The sequence below is a fragment of the Myotis davidii genome, unplaced genomic scaffold (assembly GCF_000327345.1).
Source record: "Myotis davidii unplaced genomic scaffold, ASM32734v1 scaffold78, whole genome shotgun sequence".
NCBI classification, from domain to species: Eukaryota; Metazoa; Chordata; class Mammalia; order Chiroptera; family Vespertilionidae; genus Myotis; species Myotis davidii.
Window position 1 is genome coordinate 3451516 of NW_006290305.1, and position 23079 is coordinate 3474594.

The 23079-nt window shown below is 39.6% G+C and overlaps 1 protein-coding gene across 1 annotated transcript in view; it reads left to right on the forward strand.

Moving 5' to 3' along the window:
• PIEZO2 (piezo type mechanosensitive ion channel component 2) overlaps positions 1-23079 on the forward strand; it is a 336655-nt gene that overhangs the window by 2678 nt on the left and 310898 nt on the right. The window contains exon 2 of the mRNA XM_015563603.1: positions 5843-5976. Within this exon, the coding sequence (XP_015419089.1) occupies positions 5843-5976 (134 nt within the window). The remainder of the gene's footprint in view (positions 1-5842; positions 5977-23079) is intronic.

Sequence of the window (23079 nt, forward strand, 5' to 3'; positions counted from 1 at the left end):
TTGTGATTAAACTATGCTTTAATTATGTTCAATTTGTAACAATGAAAATATACATCGCATATCAGATATTTACATTACGATTCATAACAGTAGCAACATTACAGTTATGAAGTAGCCACGAAAATAATGTTATGGTTGGGGGTCACCACAACCTGAGGAACTGTATTAAAGGGTCGTGGCATCAGGAAGGTTGAGAACCGCTGGTTCAGAGCCTGTTGCTCTCCTGCGCTTCCCTGCCCGCCATGCCTAGTGAAAAGGTGAAAGGCGCCTGGAACTTCCCTCCCTGACTGTAAGGGAGGAGAACTCCTGGGAAGAACTTAGGACTTATCCCATCGCCCATCCCCTCACTTGCTGGTTGCTGCTTGGCAAAGACAACTCACTTACCATACAATGATCAATGATGCCTTCTAATCCCTGTACTTGAAGGGACAAAGGGGGCTGGGCAGCCCTGGCCCGATTTGAGCATTCATTTCTAGAGGAAGTGGATGTTTTCAAGGTTATTGGAGGGTTTTCAGGTCTGCCTACTCCCCAGGTGCTCCTAAATCAAATATTCAGGTTTTCCTAATATCCTGGACATGGGGAGTGCAGTGATCTGTTTGCCATTAGAATCGATTTTTACATTTTAACCATCTATTTTTATATCTGGGCAAGGCAGCCTTCAAAGCCAACACTTTGAAGAAGCTTATGTATTTCACTTTCAGCCCATTTGTCTAACATCATTGTTGAAAAAATTCTGCAGAGGTTCTCCAGCCTTTGCACCTAATGATGGATGTTAAAAATTAACTGCTATTGTGTTTAATCTGATGCTCAATATTTCCTTTCTTTTTGCCGGTAAAGTAAATTTACAGAAATGTGATAAGTGGTGGAGGGCCTCTATGATGCAGGTGTTTTGTGGCTCTTGAGTGTTACAAGCCTGAGAAAGCAATAATATAACATAACATGTTATTTGCCACTCAAAATGAACACCTAGTGACAGATTTTCCCAGGCCAATAGAAACTAGAAATTTTAAAGATCTCCTAAAGTATCTCTGACTACTTGGTTAGCCATTCTGACTTTTTTCTTCAAATAATACATTTAAAAACATATCCAGACAAAACTTTTCATATTTTCATGCAGTCTTGAATAATTGTTATGGTAGCTGGTCATTATTGAGCACTTTAGAAATATGTTTATGTTTATTTTCTTTTAACGTGATCCCACTGTCCCACCTATTTTAAAGTGTATGATCTCAGCCTATTCCTGGGAATGGATTGGTGTATTGTTATTCACATGCTCCTGACCCAGTCGTTCCATCTTGCCTAGTGATGCTTGGAGTTCCCTTAATGTCTTGCCTAGAAGAGATGACAACCATTTGTAGGGTTGCCTGGTTGGACAGAATAGATTGGTCCAGGAGGGGCCAAGCCATGGTAGCTTAAGCATCAATAGCTTATGCCTTCCCCCAGATGAAGGGACCAGAGTTGGGAGAAAACAAAGCACAACAGGGGACTGGGTAGCACACAGAAAGAATCAGCCAACTAACTAGGACTCTGAAAAAAGCCATACTTGGGTAATAGTGGAAATCCAGGAAGAATCTCTAAAATTCTCTTTAGAGGTAGTTGGACTAGAATCTGAGCAAAAATATGGAGTCATTTAAAAAATATGTATAGGCGTGGCTATGTAAACATCATTTTCTCTCTATTGTTTAATATATTGTCCTCTATGTAACACATTGAGGGTGTGCATCACACACCTTTAACACATTGAAATCACATTTACAACCCCTCCCCCCCGACCCCACCCCAAGAATTCACATGGAGCCTGCTCAGAGTTTAGTTTTCCCAACCTCTGGGGAAGCTCTCAGGGGTAGGAGCTTTCACTGACAGAAGGCTGCGCTCACAGCATTTAAAGTCACTTCCTTTTCTGTCACACCTCCTTGGCCTGATGCAGGTAGATCATACTTATCACTTTCAGGAAACTGAAAAGTGAAAAGAATTAGAAATCTGTAGTCTAAGTTTAAAATAAAATATGTTATAAACAGAGATGGGCTCAGTCACTTTGTCACCTGGGCAATGGATGTTGGAGCTGTGTGTCCACCCTGTCATGGGTATGTTGCTTTACAAAAAAAAAAGAGAGAGAGATCTTGCTCATAGTCAGAGGTAAGTAGGATGCTTTAAATTTGACATTTGGGGGAGGGCTCTTGCAGAATATATAGTTTTTGTTTTACCTTGTTTTATCATATAAGATGGTAATGTTTTCTGATTAAAACTGCTATTTGGGAATTCTCATTTGTTTGCTGTATTGGTAGGCACAAATATGCATTACACTAGGGCAGCGGTTCTCAACCTGTGGGTCGCGACCCCTTTGGCGGTCAAATGACCCTTTCACAGGGGTCACCTAAGACCATCCTGCATGTCAGATATTTACATTACGATTCATAATAGTAGCCACATGACAGTTACGAAGTAGCAACGAAAATAATTTTATGGTTGGGTCACAACATGAGGAACTGTATTTAAAGGGCCAGCAGGTTGAGAACCACTGCTGACTAGGGTATTATAGGTGGGCATATTTAAACTTGTTTTGTGTACGAATTTTACCTTATGACTTGGCAATCTAAGAGACCTCTATTCACATCCAGGCTCTGCCCTTTACTGTGTGAGCATAGAGTTGTTTTCTGGTTTCTCCTTTCTTTCTGTAAAATGGAGATATTAACACCTTCTTTAGGTGGTTGTGAAATAGTGTGCATCACACACCTTATATAATGCCTGACACTCTGCAAGTGCTCGAAACGGCAGGTATTATTATCGCATTTATGAAGATGAGTAGAAGAGCAGGGATGCTTGAGGAATGTGTTAGTGGAAGTTAACGGACCAACAGGCAGCAACATGAATCATAAGGAGACTGATACTTAAGTACCTGGGACGCATATGAAAGCAATTTAATACCTTCCTAGAGCCAAATGATGCTACTGAAAATTGGGCTGTGTGTGGCAGGAGGATTATTATTATTGTTTAGTAGTTTTACTCATTATTTTATGTATCTTGCAGTTGCATTAGAGTTAAATAATATGTACTCCCTAGAACTATACTGCCAGTGTTCACTTCTGTCTTTATGACACTATACCATAATTTCCATAGTTTTTACTTAGTATGATTTTATTTATTTAATTATTTATACGGTGTCCCCAAAATGTATACACACACTTTGAGTAATTATAATGGCGGTGTTTATTGAAAGGCATTTCATTTTCAAAATCGAGCTATCTGCTGTTGAAGTGTGTATACATTTTTTGGGGACACCCTGTATTTTCACATGACATTTTCCTTTTAGATTCTATGCTACTAATGGTTAATTGTATATGAGTTACATAGTCATAAAGATGTAGCACTATATTCTTCCATAAATTTTCAGAACTTAGAATTGTGTAAGCACACCTATATGTTTAAGAGCAATTGAGTAAGAACAATATGATGACACAGTCTGTATAATGTAAAATATTAAATTTTGTAGATTTAAACAGTTGCTTTGTGGACTAGGAACCAAGTAAACAAAATAAAACATATCTCGCATTGAATTGAGGCTAAACATAAACTGTGCTGGGAAATATTTGGCTGAGAGAGAGAAGCCATATCAGGCCTATAACAGTCACCCTCCACGTGGCCTTTCAGACCCACCAGGACATGGCAGGATCAAGAAGGATGAGGAGGCTTGAAGTAGCATACTAAATATCTACAGAAAGAGTCATCATACGTACAGCTTTTTAACTAGCTCATGATTTTGAACTGTCCAATAATTATCCAATGGGAATAGAATATGTAGCTAAATTATTTTTTTTAAAATTTAAGAGTGATAACATACAATTTTGAATTATTTAAAATTTTAAGTGTACTTTTAAAGTATATATAATAGCAATTTAAAAGATGTTTTTCCAGGCTCCTGCAGAATTTACAATTTTTGTTTGCCTTGTTTTATCATATAGGATGGTGATGTTTTCTGATGAATAACCTGATATTTGTGAATTCTTCTTTTTTTTTTTTTGCTGTATTGGTAGATACAAATGTGCATTAAAGTAGATTATTATCAGTAAGCATATTTAAACTTTTTTTGAAAACAAATTACAAGTTTCAAATATATTTTCCAAAAAAAAAGAAGAATGGATTTGCTGTATCAGTGTGGTTGCAATTTCTCCAGACATCTGGGGGGTAAATATTTGCTAACTCTTTAACTGCTCTCTTAGGAAGTTTTTTAAAATTCTATTACACAAACTAAGATAATTCTCCCCTCCGTTTTTTTTTTCCAACTCTGAGCTCTCCACTCCTCTCCCTCTCCTTTTTAGATTTGACTCCGTAAACACCAAGCATCGTATGGTCCACCTGCAGGCTTCTCTGGTGTGCACCTTGCAAGCTTCCCCTCTGCCCTTAACCTGCCCATTTACAACAGACACTGTTGGTGTCACTGCGCCTTGGGTGCAGGCGCTGTCCAAATCAAGTGCCTCATTCATAGATGATCCTCTAGGTTTGTCTTTGCTTTTTCATCTTGGTCCACAGCAGTGTTTCCTTGGGTTCACTTTCTGTGTGTCCTGCAGTGTTGGAAAACCTCAAGCTTACCTCTTGGCTTCTTCACATCCTCCCTGTGTGCCGGGCCAGAAGTGCCTGCCACAGCTCAAAGGCCTCCAGAACCTATCCTGCAGTTAAGAGGACTTGGGGCTTTTCTCAGTGTCAATTCCATCCCAGCCTTTGCTCAGTCAAGGCAGGGATTATTGCCACCCGCCCAGCAAGTTTGTATTCTTGTCCTGGTAGCAAGTAAATTCTTTTCTCCAGTTGATGGATGGCCCTTTCAGCCAGTTCTAAGCAAAGATAATCCTGTTTTTTCACAAGTTCTCTTTTCAATATAAATTTCTTAGGGTAATGTGGCTTAGATAAAGTAAATTGTATATCTCTCACATGATAGTTAAGCTGTAGGTGAATCGAAGCTGGATGCTAACTGTGCTCTAGGAGGTTTCCCAGGAAGGCCATCACTGCTCAGCTATCTTGCAGCTGTTGCATGTGGTTCATCTCAGTGGTTCAAGGTTGCCTGTCCCCATGTCTGCATCAAGCTGAAGGATGGAGGAAGCAAACCCAGATGGTACCGTCTTTCCTCACCTTCTAAGGACACAACCTAGAAGTTGCGTGAATCACTTCTGCTCATATCCCGTTAGCCTGCATTTAATAATATTATTCACCTGCCTAATTTCAAAGGAAGCTGAGAAAGGTCATCTATATTTTGGCTGGTAGTGTGCTCCGCAAAAAACAAGGCAAGTGATAAAGTGTTGTAGTGGTAAAGAAAGAAAGAATAGATATTAGCAATATGAGTTTGTGCCTCCTGTAGATGATGGTAACTTAATGTGCCTTGTGGACACTGCTGACTTTTCTACCCCAACCCCCCCACTTTACTTCTATACCTATAACTAGACTCAGCTACCAACAGGTTCCTAAAAGTGACATACTGGGTGTGATTAATGAGGAGGCATACTGCACTCCAAAAGAACTGCATGAATTTCCCAATTTATACAGTCAGACATCTGGGAATATGAGTGGAAATGGGTGCTAAGGGTGTGGGATAATGGTGGGAGGAACATAAAATTGGATCAGAACAAATTTATTGATGTAGGACCACTAAGCAGAGATTCTGGATTCACTGTTATAATGTGAGGGGTTAGAAAGGGCTCCAACAGCTTGGTTGTTTGGCTGAAATGATGCTAAAGGAAGTTAAAATGCAAGACCTTCCTTGGTATACCCCTGAGGAAAGGGTCGAAAGGCTTAGGAAGAGTGGAATGGTGGAGTGGGTGTATCCTGTAACATCCTGCTCACCCACTTTGGGAAGGTCTAGAGAACACCGCCTTCACCACGACTGTGAGAGATAAATGTGAAGGGGAGCGCGGCATCCTGGCTCTGCGCTTGCTCTTCTCTGTAGGTCAGAAATTACAGTGGAAACTGCTGCCACTAAACTGGAATCCCGTAAGTGCCATGAGGATCTTTGGATCTTGGGTGTCAGGGGCCACCAGGTGGCCCACCTAATGCCAAAGGCAAGGTGCTCGCGGTTGCCATAATGGACAATGGAATCAAAGCAGTAATCAGTATCATCTTACTTCAAAAGACCTATGGCATTTAGCTTATTGGTCATGTGTTCTTAGAAGTGAAATAGATAGACAATCCACTAACTTCTGACTTGATCTGTGTAAGTAGAGAGTTCTAGGCCAAGTGAATGAAGTCTGATTAGACTCACCAACACAGAGGGTCATTGCCCCTCAACCAGTCACAGGACTTGAGCCAGTTTACAGACCCAGAAACATTGAAATAAGCACTTTTGAAGAACAGAGTTGTTGCTTAGAACTGTCTACAAGGGCCATCTCTCAACTAGAGAAAAGAATATGCTGGCTCTCAGCACAGAATACAGACATCATAGGCTGGTTCCAAGCATGGTACTGAAGGTGGGAATGGTGACAATGGTTTGCCTGATCTGACTGAGCTAAGGCTGGAATGAAATTGACACAGAGAAAAGACCCAAGTACTCTTACCCACAGAAGAGCAGACAAGGTCCCCTCGGGGAGGACCCCACTAAGCTGCCAATTACAATTTTATTCCACTTTCCCCATCCCATTTCTTAGAGTAACATGTCTCTTTATTTAAAATGTAAATATTGCCTGGCCGCGTTGCTCAGTGGTTAAGCATCGACCTATGAACCAGGAGGTCACGGTTCAATTCCCGGTCAGGGCATATGCCTGGGTTGCGGGCTTGATCCCCAGTTGGGGGTGTGCAGGAGGCAGCTGATCAATGATTCTCTGTCATCGTTGATGTTTCTATCTCTCTCTCCGTCTCTCTTTCTTTCTGAAATCACTAAAAATATATTAAAAAAATAAAATTAAATATTTGTGGGAAAAGGACAATTGTTATCTATATGTTAGTGTAAGTTAACTCCCATAGCTTATTTTCCTCCTATTACCTAGTTGAGATAAAATGGACATTTTAACTGAATGGAGAAAGAGAGTTGTTAAATGGTGGGTGTAGGGTAGGTATGGTCTAGATGTCATGGGTATTTTTAGGGAGTCATAATATCATTGGGCATTTAGGGGTTTACCGAGAAGAGTTCTAATACCAAAAGTAGCACATCTTTTTTGGGGGCTAGCTCTATACACAGGAAACAGGACATAAAACTTCTTTCTCATCCTCTTTCCTGTGTTTGTATCAACATGGTTTCTGATATCCAAGGGAAATGCACTGTTTTGATTAAGAGCCCCAGCTCTAAAGCCTGAATGTTTAGGCACAGATCTTGCCCTGTCATACCAGCCGTGTGTTTTATCTCTCTGCTCTTCAGTCATTTCACCTGCTAAATGAGTTGGTAACAGCAGCACCTCTTTCAGAGGATCGGTGCCAGGCTTAGATGACAGTGCTTGGTGCAGGGCCTGACCCGTGGTAAATACTCCATGCATCCTAGTTCCAATTACTAGTTCTAGACTCAGATTGTCGGCATTATTATTAGTCAAGGGCTAGTCGGAGGACTTGCTCCTCAAGAGCGACATCGTTTCCATGGGCAGATCACTTGGAGTTCCAATCAACTTCCAAGTAAGCTCTGGAACATGGTGTTATAAACCAAGGACTGCCTGGTCCCCCCAACTCCCGAGGTCAGATGTGCTGGAGGCCTCTGTGCCATTGTTCATTGTTACTGTTAAAACAATGTGACTTCGTCTCTCCTTCTTTAATTCTCCTTTCCCGGCTGAATGAATTGTTTCTTCTGTGTTCACCTGGCACTGGGTTCATATTATCACAGAGTTTTGTACTTAGTTATATAATTGCTATTCTCCCTTCCCTGTATCTGCAAATTCAAGGGTGCTGTGTAATTCTTGATATCCCTAGCACATACAGTTTGCCCTCTGGAAAAAAAAAGTCACATTATTGCTGACGTAGTTTGGTCTATGATGGTTGCGTCTGTACTGAACATGTGCAGAATTTTTTCTTGTTATTATTTCATAAATAATAGGGCATAACAACTATTTCCATAGAATTTAAATTGTATTAGGTATTATAAGTAATCTAGAGATGATTAAAAGTATGCAGGAGGATGTGTGTAGGTTATATACAAATACTGTGCCATGTTGGATAAGGGACTTTAGTATCTTCAGATTTTGGTGTGTATATCCTGGAACCAATCCCCCTTGGATACCAAGAAACAATTATGAAAAAATATATATATAATTCTAGGGTTTTCCGACTATAAAATTGTGTCCAATTATTATATTTTAGCTGTCCAGCGAAGGCTATAACACACAGTGAATATTGAAGAAATATTTCCCAGTTGATTAATCAAGAAATTCCTGGACTAAATATGTTTTCTCTTAAATATCTCAGAAGTTTGAAAATAGGGTTAGGGCTAGCATCTCATAGCTATTTGTTTTGATGTCTTTGAATATGAAATTCATACCAATTTAATTTACATTCTCTCAACTTTCATAAATGTGGATTTTGCAGCATGGTGATTAATACCTTTTACTTGCTTTGCAGTGATAGAGAAAAACCCATTTGACAGCAGTAAAGCTTGACTACAGCATCATCCTTGAAGTGCATATTATTTTTTAAAATGTTTTCTGCTCTCCGGGAACCACACAAATCGATGTTTTCTATTGTGGCCGAATGTGCTAGGTCAGCAGTTTTGGCCACAGGTGCAGAAAAGGAGGAAGAAGGTAGAACCTTAACGAGTTGATAATTGAGAACCAAAGCTCCATGGAAATGAATTACAGACCTCTGCAGGATTAGCCTCTGCTCCTGCCATGTTCTCCTCCTTCTGCATTTCCCAGACTGTACCTGCCTGCTGCCCTTTCCTCTTTCATCCGTGGGTGGGTGAGAGGCCCCCTTCTGTGGGCCACAGGAATATGTGCCCCAGTTAGAGAAGATAGGCAGGGAATACTAGGACCCTGTCCTGAAGGCCTAATGATCAAGTCTCAATCCTGTTAATAGTGAGCTATGTGACTTTGCCAAGTCACGGAAACTCTATTCCTCCAATTACATCATTTGAAAAATGAGGTGTTCAAGGCTTAGAAATGTTTTCATGATTTTCACAGTAATATTTCTGCACATAATTTTTTATATATTAGAAGGTATGACTATAAAGCACTGCTTTTTAGCCAGCACACCGGCATTTTTACATCTAAATCTTTCTCGTCTCTTAATGGCCATCAGACTTACATTATTTCGCACTTTACCTCAAAGAAATGTTAGAAACCGCTAAGGAAAATAATTTTGTATCATGTTAGATACTCCATTGAGGATGTTCAGAGCAGTTGGTTTGAAGGAGAGACAATCTAGCTTAGGTTTTGGCAATTCCAATATTTCAGTAATTCTCCCTTACTTGCTTCCAACTCAGAATCGCAGGTAAATCATCGGGATGGTAGTAACCAGAACAACAAAATGAAGTCAAATCTGGTTTAGAATTGACTATGTGAAGCTTTGCAGAAATGAAGGAATTTTACCACCCAGAGTTTATGATCAGACATGCCTATAAAGAAAACCAAGCCACACAGAGTTATTAATTGAGGCCAAATGAAACTGCAAGGGCATAGAACTTTATAAATAAGATTTGAGTCAGAAAAAGATATTTTGAGTCAAAGTGTAGCATTTCAGTGGCCTTGCAGACCTCATGAGATCTCAGTTGGACAAGTCGGTCATTCAGCAAAGGAAGTGGGAGGTGCACAAAGACCGCAGGTGGATGTAGGGCAAGTAAGAGGGTTGGACTTGCAGGTGCCGCTCTCACCTGACTTCAGTACTGTTTTAGACTCAAGATTGGAGCTTGCCCACCGTAGGCTAATCCTGACTCTTGTTGGCGCTGGGGCCTGAAGTCAGAGCCAGGCTCGCCACCCAGCACCAGGCAGAGCTGCTGCAGCACACAGCCCCCCGGTGGGTCATCCTCAAGGTCAGATTACAGGGCTGGGGGAGGACAGATGGTAATAAAAGGGGGCTTGTTTTTGGTGAGCAAGTATTCCAGAAACCTCCAGCTCCCTAGAATTTTTCATTAACAACCACAAACCTCTTTAGCAATACTTTTTAAAGCATCATCACTTTTGCTGTTGCCTTGCCTTAGAGGCACATTGCATTTTTCAACCCACAGTGGTATTGCCTAACAATCCCCACCTCATTCACTGGGCTCAGCATATAATTACTTTGGGCTATTTTCCAAACATTAAGATCGCCCTCAACATGCAATAATTCCCCACCGTCGAGGTTATTTAAAAGGGATGTGGCACAAGCCCCGAAGGCATTTCATAGAGTGGATATACAAATATTTTGAGCATTTATCTTTAGAACAAGGACATGTCTTTCCAAAGTTACTACATAGGAGGAAACAAATCTCAGGTATTGATTATCTATTCATGCATCATACATGGATTTGCATATTAGATTTAGTCCCAAAAAGTATATTTAAATGTAGTGCTGGTCTTCCAAAGAGAGCACAGTTTGCTAGTCAAAAAACTCTGTTTAGAGTATCTTTGCACAACATAATAATGTATCATAAACTAGAATATTCAGGGAATGCATTTTCTTAAAAAGAACATATTTGAAGTAGAATTTTAATAACTCTACTTTGTTTCTTTCAATCACATTGTTTTTAGTCATCCTCTGATTTTGACCAATTTTTCTTGACCTCTCCCATTATACATTTCTCAGAATTCACTAAAATAATGCAGTAATCCAAAACTGTTTCATAATGTGCCCAGCCTTTCCTACCTTAAAATAGCACTGGCTTTTGTTTACTGCAATGTCAAAGAAAACTCACATCTGTTTTCTTTTGTTGATTCATATCATTTTGACATTAGTGCCCAAAAGGAGTTTGACAACTTCAAAAATCTTATCTTTGCCCTGGCTGGCGTGGCTCAGTTGGTGGGTTGTCCTCCCCTGTAACAGGAGGTTGCAGGTTGGATTCCCCCACTGGGCATGTAGGAGGCAGCCAATCAATGTTACTCTCTCACATAGATGTTTCTATCTCTCTCTCACTCTCTCCCTTCCTCTCTTTGAAAGATATCTATCTATCTATCTATCTATCTATCTATCTATCTATCTATCTATCTATCTATCTATCTAACTAACTATCATCTATCTAATATTAAGCACACAAAAAACCCCCCATCCATGAGAGAGAAATATTGGTTGGCTGCCTCCTACACCCCTAATAGGGATTGAGCTGCAACCTGGGTATGTGCCCCGACTTGGAATCAAACTGGCAATCCTTCGGTGCACAGGATGACACCCAACCAACTAAGCCACACTGGCCAGGGTAAAACTTATATAATCTCATTGAGCAATGTCACCTCAATAAATTTAGTAAAATTTAAAAGTAAAAGCGAGAGATTTGCAGGTCATCTAAGGTGTCTGTTCTAAGTGCTGGGCCTTAGGCACTGTCTTTCCTGTGCTAGTCCTCCCGACAGCACCATGCACCCTCCACTGCATGCTGTGCCAGGGTCCGAGCTCCCGGGGATTCTTGTTTCTATGCGAACAATCGGCTACTGTTCATTGAAGGTCTTTGTCATTTATTCACTCATTCTTTTGTGTATACGCCTATCAAATATTTAAATTGCAGTTGCTTAGTAGCACACCCATCATTTTGCACCGCTGTTCTTATGTCTTCTTGGTCTTGTTCCTGAACGAGTCAGGAGTTAGCATTGGTTCTGGTTTGTTTTCAACATTTTTCTCTAGAGAGTGCAGGTATCCAGGTGACCTGCGGTTACAGAGATACAAGGTTGTCTCTCATCAAGTACAGGTTTAAAGTTGATGGCCTCTTAGAGCTTTTAGAGCGACAGAGTCTCCACCTAGAGCCGCAAAGTAGCCTGTCCAAACAGTTGAGCACCTTCCCACTCCCCTGTTTTGCCCTTCAGTAGTTGCCGGAGACCAATTCCAACATGACATCAGGGCCTCATCTGGAAATGGCTGAAGGCATTTCCCCAAACCTGAATAGGATACATTAAATTGATTTCTTGGCTATCAGACAGCTAACAGGCATCTTAATCTACATGTTATTGCCTCCTACTGGCCAAACACCTGAACAGCCGTAGGCTAATTCCCCCATTCTGACAATGGACTCTGTAGGAAACCCCCAGCCTTTGAAGTGTCTATCTCTGCCTCTCCTCAGGACAAATTGTGTTAATAAAAAGCATGGGGTCCTGAGGACGAGGAGCCTTAGACTTAAGACCTGAGAATTTAGATCTTGGATCTTAGCTCCTTTAGCTAAGCTCCTCTGACCCTCAAATGCCTTTCAAAATTATACTTCGTCTCTGGACTCTTATTTAAAAACTATGCACAGCCTTCTCCAGAATCCTGATCTCTTCTTGATGCTGGGACAAGAATGGCAAGTAGTAACTGCTTCCCCACCTTCTCTTTCCTGCCCCCTCCTCCACTGGCTTCCAGAACTTTCCCGGCAGGTTGAAGAGGGAGGGGAAGAAGATGGGCTTTCCGGTTAATCAGACCAGGTTTCAAACTTTTGCTTAACTCCTAGTTAATGATAAGATGAAGACAACTTGAAGCTACATAACTTCCCTGAGCTTCAGTTTTCCAACCTGAAGAAATGGCAAACATAACATTTATCTAAAAATAATTATAAGGATTAAACAAAATGGTATGAATCAGGCACCTAGCACAATGCTGACAAATTAAGGGCCAACCCAATGTTCTATTGCTTCTCTTCCTTACTCCTTCCAAGTGTCGGCCTGTCCCACCCCACCTGTCCCCTGAACACTGTCCCCTCAATGTAGCTTTGGCTTCTATGGTTTGGAGCCTTTGGCATCAAGGGAATGTTATGGGCTTCATGTGTTTTACCCAGAGACGGTTTTTCACTAGGAAATAAGCTGTTACCAGAATGATGGAGATTCTGAGCTGGGAATTCAGTACTTATGAGGATGAAGTAAGGCCAATTGTATTTTTATTTATGGTGGTAAGGTAAGTTTTCTGAGAAGCTCATAGTATTTTAAATTCAGTTATAATTCTTTAAAGTGTAATTTGCACTTAGGCTATTACTTAAAGGGTAGGAAATAAAGTGGATTTGTCTTAAGTAAGGGTAGGTATGAATGAAAGTTGCTGAATGATGAAGTATCTCTATGTTAAACAATGTTGATACATTATGTAGTAAATAAAATTTATCTTCACGTTTTATTAAATATCAGAGCCATATATCTGATACTTGAGTTGTATTTCTTATGTTTTTCTTTTTCTTATTGTAATTTCAGACATTAAACTTTATAGCCATAAAACATCTTATATTTCAAGTTTTGAAATCTTAATTTTCCTACCTAATTGTAATTCTTGATACTTGAATTTAGTGAACCTATTCCCAATCTGAGTTAAGTGATGCCACTCAGCTAATTTCATAAAAATATTGAGTGAAATTAGATAATTTCCTTTGTCTTTATAACCTGGTTCTAATTGAGTATGTTAGGTGTCAAACTCAGCTCCAATGAGTATTTTTTTTTTTTAGGATTCCTTTAAAGATGGCTTATTTAGTTGGATAGATTTAATAATTGTAGTTTTCTGATTTAAACACTGACAAAATGAACAATGGATGATTTTGTGATAATTGCTAGATGATTCAAATATGAGAATTCTGAAATGGTATGAAAGACTATCATACTTTACACAATTGAAAAAAGAAAAACTTCAAAGACATGATACAAATATGACTATGCTATCTATAATAAAAGTTAATTTTCTAATAAGTGAAAATATATTAGCAAAATTATTATTAATTTACTTTACTTTTATGTTATAGAGATATTTTAAACACCTTGAGGGTGTCCAGAACTTTTTCACATAATGTCAAAATTCCTACCGAGAAGAATATTTTTAGTCATGTATCACAAAGATTTCCAGTACCTAGGAACAGTGGCCTATGCAATTTCACCTCAACTCCTAAAAGAGTCAGGATGAGTTATATGATCATGAGTTATATGAAGTCCTAATATTGTTCCCCAGTGTTTAAATCTGAATTTGCAATTTCATGGCAGATCCCACAGGATTATTACAAATGTAAGATCCTGTTAATTTCCAGGAACAGATGCTAAGGGCCATACGTCTCACCACAGATCTCCTGTGATGTATTAAGATAAATGGAAAAGACTCACCGAGTGCAGAGTTTGTTCTGAATTTGTTTATTAACATTTGCATATGTGATTGTTACCTAACAGATGTTAAGCCAATTTCTCCATGTGAGAAAGTAAGAGTGAATAAATGAAGTTGAGCTTTGGTTGTGTTATCTGTGTGGAAAACAATAGTTTGTCAATTCACACCTGATGCCTTAATTAGAATAACTGACACAATCAGGAAATGCAAACACTCTTGCAAAAATCATACAGATTTTCATGTGGATAAGGCCATTCAACTGGGTGGTTCTAGAGTGGGTCAAATCTAGGCAGACCTTAATTCTGTTTAAAATATAAAGTGATTTATGGATGCTTCTTACACTCTCACAATTTAAAAAAAATATTTTCTTCTCACTGTCAATTTAATACTATAATCCGGAAAGTCACTACATAAAGTTAAACAGTCAACATTTTATTGGCAGCTGAGCATCTGAGCAGCCTACCTTGGTCTGGTCCCAGCTCCGCAGCACAGAACCTGTGTATCACAGGGCAAGCATTGAACTCTCTGCACCTTGGCTTTCCCATACGCAAAATAGAGATGATTACAGGACCTACCTAGTAGGATTGTTAAAATGATTAAACTTAGAAGTGCCTGGAGTGTTTTAAACTTAAACATGTAAAATACCTGGAGTTTATTATATACCTTATTTTTAAATCCTCACCTGAGATATTTTCCGTTGATTTTTAGAGAGAGTGGAAGAGAGGGGGACCGGGAGAGAAACATTGGTATCTCTCAGACAGACTGGTTGCCTCCTGCACGTGCCCCACTCTGCCCCACTGGGCTGGGAGTTGAGCCTACAACTGAAGTAGGTGCCCTTCACTGGAATCAAACCCGGAACCCTTTAGTCCGAAGGCCTACGCACTATTCACTTAGCCAAACTGGCCAGGGCATTATATACCTTTCCTGTGGAAAACTTGAAGTACTTGAAATATGAGAAATTATTTGGAATAGTTGATCAATTTACTTAATCTTTTAATAAAGTTTAATGTTTCTGCTTTGTGCTTGTGACTGCTAGTGACCGTGGGAAATTCAAAAGGAACGAATGAGCTGAACGAGAAAGCACGCCTGCATTACTTCTTATTCTTAAAACTCCCCGAAGTAGGTGTTAAATTTCATTTTGTAGATTCAGAGATCATGTTTTAGACTGCAATAGCTTTATGTTGAAGTGAAGTAAAGATTCCAGGTCTGTTCTCCCCACCCAATTGTTTCTAATAGGCACAGGCCACAGCAAAGTGTCTCCTTTGGCTTTGCAGACCAGCTGGGTTCTAGACATTGTCCCTTCACACGCTAACTTTGCAATCCTGGTCTTGAACTCTCAGCTAATAGAGTCCACTATCTATCTCAGCTCTAGTGGCATGTGAATCAATTGCTCACAGGGAGAGTGGGAAATGCCACCCAGCCATTTCAAGGGTGACCTTGTGGTTCAGAGAGAAAGCTACTCATTAAATCATCTACTGCTCTATTTCTTCCCCAAGGGGCTCTTTGAATTTTATGATGTAATTCCTATCAGGATATATTTTCATTTTACATTGACTTTTAATATCTTAATGTAGCATTTTATGACAGTGAGATACAAGAAAGAATTTCATGATTACATATTTTTGAGACATGCTGGACTAAATACTAGTAAATATAAATGTTCTTTTTCTTTATGACAAGACTGTTCAGAGCTTAGTATATAATGCAAATTGTAAATTTCTAAGAATTTGGTATAACATACAGTGTTTCCCAAACCTATGTGACCACAGAACACCTACTTGTTTCCTTTGGCACTGGTGTTCTGTGGAGAGCCCATTGGAAAATTCTGTAGGAGCTTTGGACTAACTGGTAAACCAATGAAAGCATTTACTTGGGGATGAGCACCTTTCAGAAGACCCCCAAATCTCTTTGTAAGTGTGCGTATGAAGCCAACTCTGATTGATGGTCACCTTCACACCTACTAGAGGACAGAAAATTTTGGCCATTGAGTATTTTAAATGATGGTGGAAAGTAACCAAGAAACTGAACAAAATGTAGGAAAAAGAGTTCTTGGTGTGTAAACAGTGGCTCTTTAATAGGCCTCGGGGACACTATGATGAAAAAGTCATAGTTTTTGCCAGCTGGGAGCTCATAGCCTAGTGCAATGCAATGAGTCCTAGAATAACTTAAAGGCAAGGAGAACAGAGAATGGAGGGCAAGTGATATCTGGTTAATAACAGACCACCCCTTAGATAATGATATAAGAGACAAAATTGTGACTGAAAAAAAAGTTGTGTTGACACTTCTGCAAATATTTACTTTAAAGCAAGGACAAAGACCTTAAACTAGGGAAACAAATCCCAACTGTGAAGTTCAGTGCATGGGTTACCTTGATACAGGCCTTTTGTGAACAGGGAAAGGAAGCGACAGATCTCCCAGCTGCTCCTGATGTTGTAGGGCTTGGCTGCCCAGCTGTTCTACTTGTACAGACTGAAAACCAACATTTTTGGGAAGTAACTAGAGATTCACATACTTTGGTTTGGGGTGAGGATAGCACTCCATGGATAGCAGTCCATGCATTAGTAGATGTGAATTACTCTATTTGTATTTCTCATAGCTTATCTCAGACATTGCCTAGCCACTTCATACAATCAAGTTGATGAAAAGCCAGTGCTGGCAAAGGCATCTAAACACTTCAGAAAAATTGGCACTGCTCAAAAAGAGGATCCAAAGGTGCTGTCAGCAGGGCTAGAAGGTTGTTCTGTCTTAGGCTAGAGTCTATTTCTTTGGCATGGAGCTGGGGTTGCTTAATCTGGCCTTTAAGTTTCTTTTTTTTTCTTTCCTTGTGGTTACAATAGGACTTCATGAAAACAGAAGGCTCTTCCCTAAAGGGTAATCCTGTATTTGGAATGGAATGTGTCTTGGTTTCCTCAGACATGTTGAGGAAACAATGCAACAACTTAATGAAGTGTTCTGGTCTTTTAGCACTAAACATGACTTCTGTCAGCCAAACAGAGATGTACTTGTATATGTGATAGGAATAACTTATTTCCTTCCTTGAGTATCTTGAGAAGATGTCAAATGTTGGATTTTAAAATTGCTGAAATGCCACATTAATCATTGCAAATTTTATAACAATGCTGCTGACTTAATAATAGTCTTTTATCTATCAGACACATTGCAGTTTATGAAGCATGTTCATATACTTTTTGCATTATAAGCTTAAGAAGGACGAACTGTGGTTTTCTTGTTAATTTTAGTGTTCACCTAATCTCCCACTCTAGAGGACTGGCTGCTATATTTATGTATGCACATGCATGTATGTACACATATGTATATACAGGTGTTTTTTTCATTTAAACTTGCAAATGCTCTATGAAATAGGAATTACTATCTTGAGCTTACACACATGAAATGGAAGGAGAAAAACAGGTTTTACATGAGAAAATAGAATCTCAAAAAAATTAAACTTCCTTTGTGTGGTCCAATATCAAGAAAGTGGTGGGCCTGAACCTGTGCCTCAACTATTCTTTTTGAAATTTTAGTCTAGTATGCATTCAGCTAGTGATTCTCTACAAGTATTTACTCTCATAAATGATCTAGTCTTTGCATCTATGTTCTTAATTTCTGCCAGAGTGATCTTTTAAAGTCCACATACAGTCCGATGCTTAAAATACAGCATTCGCTTTTAAATTAGGGTACATCATTTATTCTGAGCGGCCTGCAAGGGAGCCACGATTCCCTGCTGGACTTTTTTCTTACTCCACCAACAGGAAGGACAGCTCTATCTTCTCTTTGAGGTTCTCAAACTGGGGCTTGAACCCTCCTGGAGTCAGGCTTCTGCTGACACATGGCTAAAGGGGCAGATGGAGTGAGGTCATGGCATGTCCCCTTGGATAACTATCTGCATTCGGAAATGCTAGGGCCTGAGGTGTTCGACATTCTGCACCTTTCTTCAGGAACACCTGTGCCCTCACATGTGTTCTGTAGATATTTTCAACCAGTGTTTTGGGGTGGGTTTTTTCCTATTGCACAGTGCTGTTATATTTCTATGGCCTGACAAAACCTGAGCACACAGAAAATGTTGGGAGGAACTAGGAATTAAATTTATTAATTCATTGTCTTCAATCATGTTGGGCCTTTATATAGTAGCTGTTGTGATCCTAGATGAATAGAAAGTTACCGAATGATCTTACCTCAAGTGGCTTAGTCTATTAGGCACATGTTTAATAACTTTCACATATTCAACTGCTGTTAGCCTGAAATACTCCTTATTGGGCTGCTGTTCATTCATTTATTCAACAAATAGGTGTTAAAGTTACCTGACTGCCAGGCATAGTACTACCTATACGTACCTATGCTCTGATTACTTTACCTTTATAGGTAAAGATCCACTGTGTGGATCTCTGCATTGTGTAGAGATTAATTTAAATTTGTTTTTGTCCTTGGAATGAAAAGATTCAGTCTTAAGTATTTGGTGGTCAGTTTTTACACTAATACAGAGTGGTCTCTACTGATTAACCTAATCTGGTGAAGTTTTACTTGTCTAGAATATTAATCAGCTTTAATTCTCAGGAATTAAATGATTAAGACATTATTTGCTTTAAGAACCCAATATTTAAGGATTTTACAAAAAATAAACAGATTATTATAATTCTTACCATTCTGGCTGCTCTTGAATGAATAGAATTTGATCCAAGTATCTTGTAGACAAATCTTGCTGAGTTCATGGACAAGATTTCTGAGACTTTTCTTCCTCAGTAATGTAACTAATGAATTTCACCTCATTTAAAAATCTACTTGTAAATAATTATTTTGAAAAATTTATTTCAGATCTTTGGTTTGTTTCCTATGCAACAGTGCTACAAATTCCCAGGACGTTAGTTCTAAAATAAGGAGTCTCATCATAGAGATGAAAGTTGTGTGTGACTGTCTGTTCTTGGGCCAAAATTTAGGGGAAAGAAAATTCTAATTTTAGCTTTCCAGATAAATTTTGTGAAATAAATTCTTGTAATGGTATTCTTTGCCATTGCATCTGCTGTAGGACGTTATCAGACAACTCATGACTATCTGCTTAAGTCAAAACTTTTGGAAGGTAAATCTTGATAATATCTATCTGGTACTAGAGAATTTGAAAAATCTTAAAATGAGATTGAACGAAGTCTTCTCATTTGATGCATGCTTTTTATATGAAGTTTATACTTTCAATTCACCATATAATTGAAACTGGTATTGAACAAAGAGAACTATCTACAGGTCAGTGAGATGATCATACCTGTATTTTGGTCATGGGAATATGTACAAACATATCCTCTCATTGCCGGATCTAATGCTGTAAGAGGCAATATTTCATTGTGTAACACATTTGGTAGAGAAGACTTCGACATTTCAGACTGTAAAATCTTTCGAAATTCAAAGGAAAGACTTGCCAAAAGATATTTTGGAATGTTGGGGAGCACAAGATATTTAGTAAATTGAATTCCTCGGGTATGTGAAAATAAAATAATATTCCATCAACTTTATGGATTAGTTGAAAAAACTGAGTTGAAATAACTTTTTACTAAATTTTATATATACATATTTTAAATCTTTACTGTTGAGATTATTATAGATGTCCCTCTTTTTCTCCCCATTGTCCCTCTCCACCTGGTTCTCCATCCCCACCCCCCAGCTCTTCACCACCCTATTGTCTATGTCTATAGGTAATGCATGTATGCATGTAAGGTCTTTTTTTAATCTCTTCCTGCCCCCACACCCCCTTCCCTCTGAGAATTGTCAGCCTGTTCCATTTCCATGCCTCTGATTCTATTTTATTCATCAGTCTATTCTGTTCATTAGATTTCTTATTCATTTATTTTTATTTTTAGATTTAATTGTTTGATAGGTATGTATTTGTTGGCATTTTGTTCATATTTTTTATCTTTTTTCTCTTTTTCTTCCTCTTCTTAAAGAATACCCTTCAACATTTCATATAATACTGGTTTGGAGGTGATGAACTCCTTTAGCTTTTTCTTGTATGTGAAGCTCTTTATCTGACTTTCAATTCTAAATGATAGCTTTGCTGGGCAGAGTAATTTTGCTTATAGGTCTTTGCTATTCATTACTTTGAATATTTCTTGCCACCCCCTTTTGGTCTTCATAGTTTCTGTTGAAAAATCAGCTGAGTTGTATAGGCATCCCCTTGTAGGTAACTAACTGCTTTTCTCTTGCTGATTTTAAGATTCTCTCTTTGTCTCTAACCTTTTGCATTTTAATTATGATGTATCTTAGTGTGGGCTTCTTTGGGTTCATCTTCTGTTTCTTTGTCTCTGCATTTTGGTTGTGTCCTGTGTTTGTTTCTTTGTATTGGGTAGAGCTGCTATGTCTCCTTGTGTTGGTAGAGTGGCCTTGTGTAGCAGGTGTTCTATAGGGGCCAGTGGCTCAGCCTCCCCAGTCACCTGGGCAGGGAACTCTAGGTGCACCCCTTTGTGGGCTGTGAGCACAGTCTTGTAGTTGAGACTTGATTGCTGTTGGTGTCACTGGGAGGAACTGTCCACTAGGCCATTTGGCTGCGAGGACCAGCTGCGACTATAGTGGGAGAGCTGCTGTGCAGGAGACACCCCTATGGAGCAGGACTTGTTTCAGGGGGGCTTTGGTGCTCACTGAGTCTGCCCGCTTAGTGTGTCACTTATGGATATGTAGTTGTAATCTTATATGGTCTGACACTGACCACTGGGTAAACTGGCTCTTGGGTCTCTAGGGAGATGCAAAGTCAGCCACTGCCTGGGGTCATCTAGCGCAGCGGTTCTCAACCTGTGGGTCACGACCCCTTTGGGGTCAAACGACCCTTTCACAGGGATTGCCTAAGACCATCGGAAAACACATATGTAATTACATATTGTTTTTGTGATTAATCACTATGCTTTAATTATGTTCAATTTGTAACAATGAAATTGGGGGTCACCACAACATGAGGAACTGTATTAAAGGGTCACAGCATTAGGAAGGTTGAGAACCACTGATCTAGCAGGAGCTCCAGAGAGATCTGCAGATTCCTCCTTTTGTATCAGGTTTGGGAGTGCCTGGATGAGGCCCATCTGTGAAGCAAGGCAGGCTGGTGCTGGTGCCAGGTCCTGGCCTTTTATTGATAGGTTTGGGACCCCTTGAGCCAGCTGCAGCTTGTTGAGAGATTTTACTCTGAGGAAGGATAGGCCATTCATATGCAAAAGCTGCTGCACACACCTTGGGTGGAGTTTTTAATTAGATGAGGTGGGGTCTTAGGGAATTAGCAGGGTGGAGCAAACAGAAATGGCTGCCAGTCAGCCCTGCTACTGAGGAAGTCCCAGCATAGGAACAATGATCCCTGCATGCACCTCTGGGAGAAAGCCACCCCTGAGTTCCTGCCCTGATGCCAGACAATCCAGTTCCTCCTCATATGTGTCTGTGTTCCCCAGAGCCTCACCCTGGTGCTGGAGCGTAGAGGAAGTGTGACTTGTAAGTTCAGTTTGTGGTCCTGGCCTTTTAAGAGGAACAGCTGGGTCTCCAGCAGCCTGTGTCACTGAGCCCCAATCTGTACCAGTTTTTATAGCCTGTTGTTCTTACTGCCCGTAGGGACCTCTTTCCCCAGCTCTGGGACCCTGTGCTGGGGATCTGGTGTGGGGCTGGAACCCCTTTGCTCCTCCGGGCGGCCTCCCTCCTGATTAAAAAAGCGGCACACATGGGTGCCGGTCTAGCCTGTTTCATGCCTCTGCACCTCCTACCAGTCTCAGAGTGCTTTCTTCTTTACTTCTCTAGTTGTAGGACTTCCATTCAGCCAGCTTTCCAGTGCTTCTGGATGATGGTTGTTCTGTATTTTAGTTGTAATTTTGATGTGATTGTGGGTTGTGGCGAGTATAGGCATTTACCTATGCCACCATCTTCCTTTCCTAAATGAATTTTATATATTTTAATATAATTTTGTATTTTTTATAAATGTGATTTGTTAAAAATAAAATGTGATTTTAATTTGCATGTATTTTTCATTTAAAAACATACAAGCACATTATGAGCAGAAAAGATAAATTCTCTCTCTGACCACAGGTGCCCAAGCTATAAATACAATAGAACTTGCAGAGAGAGTTATTTGATTCATATTTACCTGAACATCCTTAGAGCCCTGTAGTCATAGTTACAAAGATATGTCATTAAATTTAGATTTTATTTGGCTAACTAGAATTACCATACATTGCTGATACTCCTTTGAAGCTTTTTTAAAAAGGTTTTTGGTCACAGCCTGCTTAGTCTTTTAAAGCAATGGTAGGTGGAACCAGCTGTTTATTTTTTTATTTCACAGCTCTCCCCATCCTCCTTTACCCCCTGAGCACTTAACATAGTAGGTGCTCAATGAAACTTGTCACATTGTTTTTTTTTCTGCCAATTTTCTGGGTGGGAACCAGAAAGTGAGCACAAATTTGTGCATTTGTCCTGTTTAAATGATGAAGTGCCTAACTTCCCTCAGGTTGTGAAGGATGCACCAAAGAAAGCGTAGTTAACAATGTAAAGCAGCAAAACATGTCCTTCTGGGAAAACCCATTTTGTGGTAATTTTGTAAAGCAGCAAAACATGTCCTTCTGGGAGAACCCATTTTGTGGTAATTTTCACGGAAAAGGTGCCACTGAATCTGCGCTTGGGTCATGGTGGTATGCTATTGCTGGTGCTTTGTCACAGATAGTCTGATAATCATTCCAAATGAGAATATGGAGCAAATCCAACCTCTAAACTTACATTTTGATTAGCAAAACCACTGCAATTTTAAGAGGTGTCAACTAGTTAGTAATTCCAGGTTGCAGTTGATTTTTCATTGTATTCACATTCATACAATTGTGTATTTAGTGCAAGAAACTCTGAAACTAATAGTCTGGTGTACTTTAAGCCACAGAAAGGAGAGTTGTTTTGAAAAAAATCACCTCCTACATTTATTCCCGGGGTGTGATCTGGCACTGGCCGTGCCTGGAGGCAGAGTTTAGATGT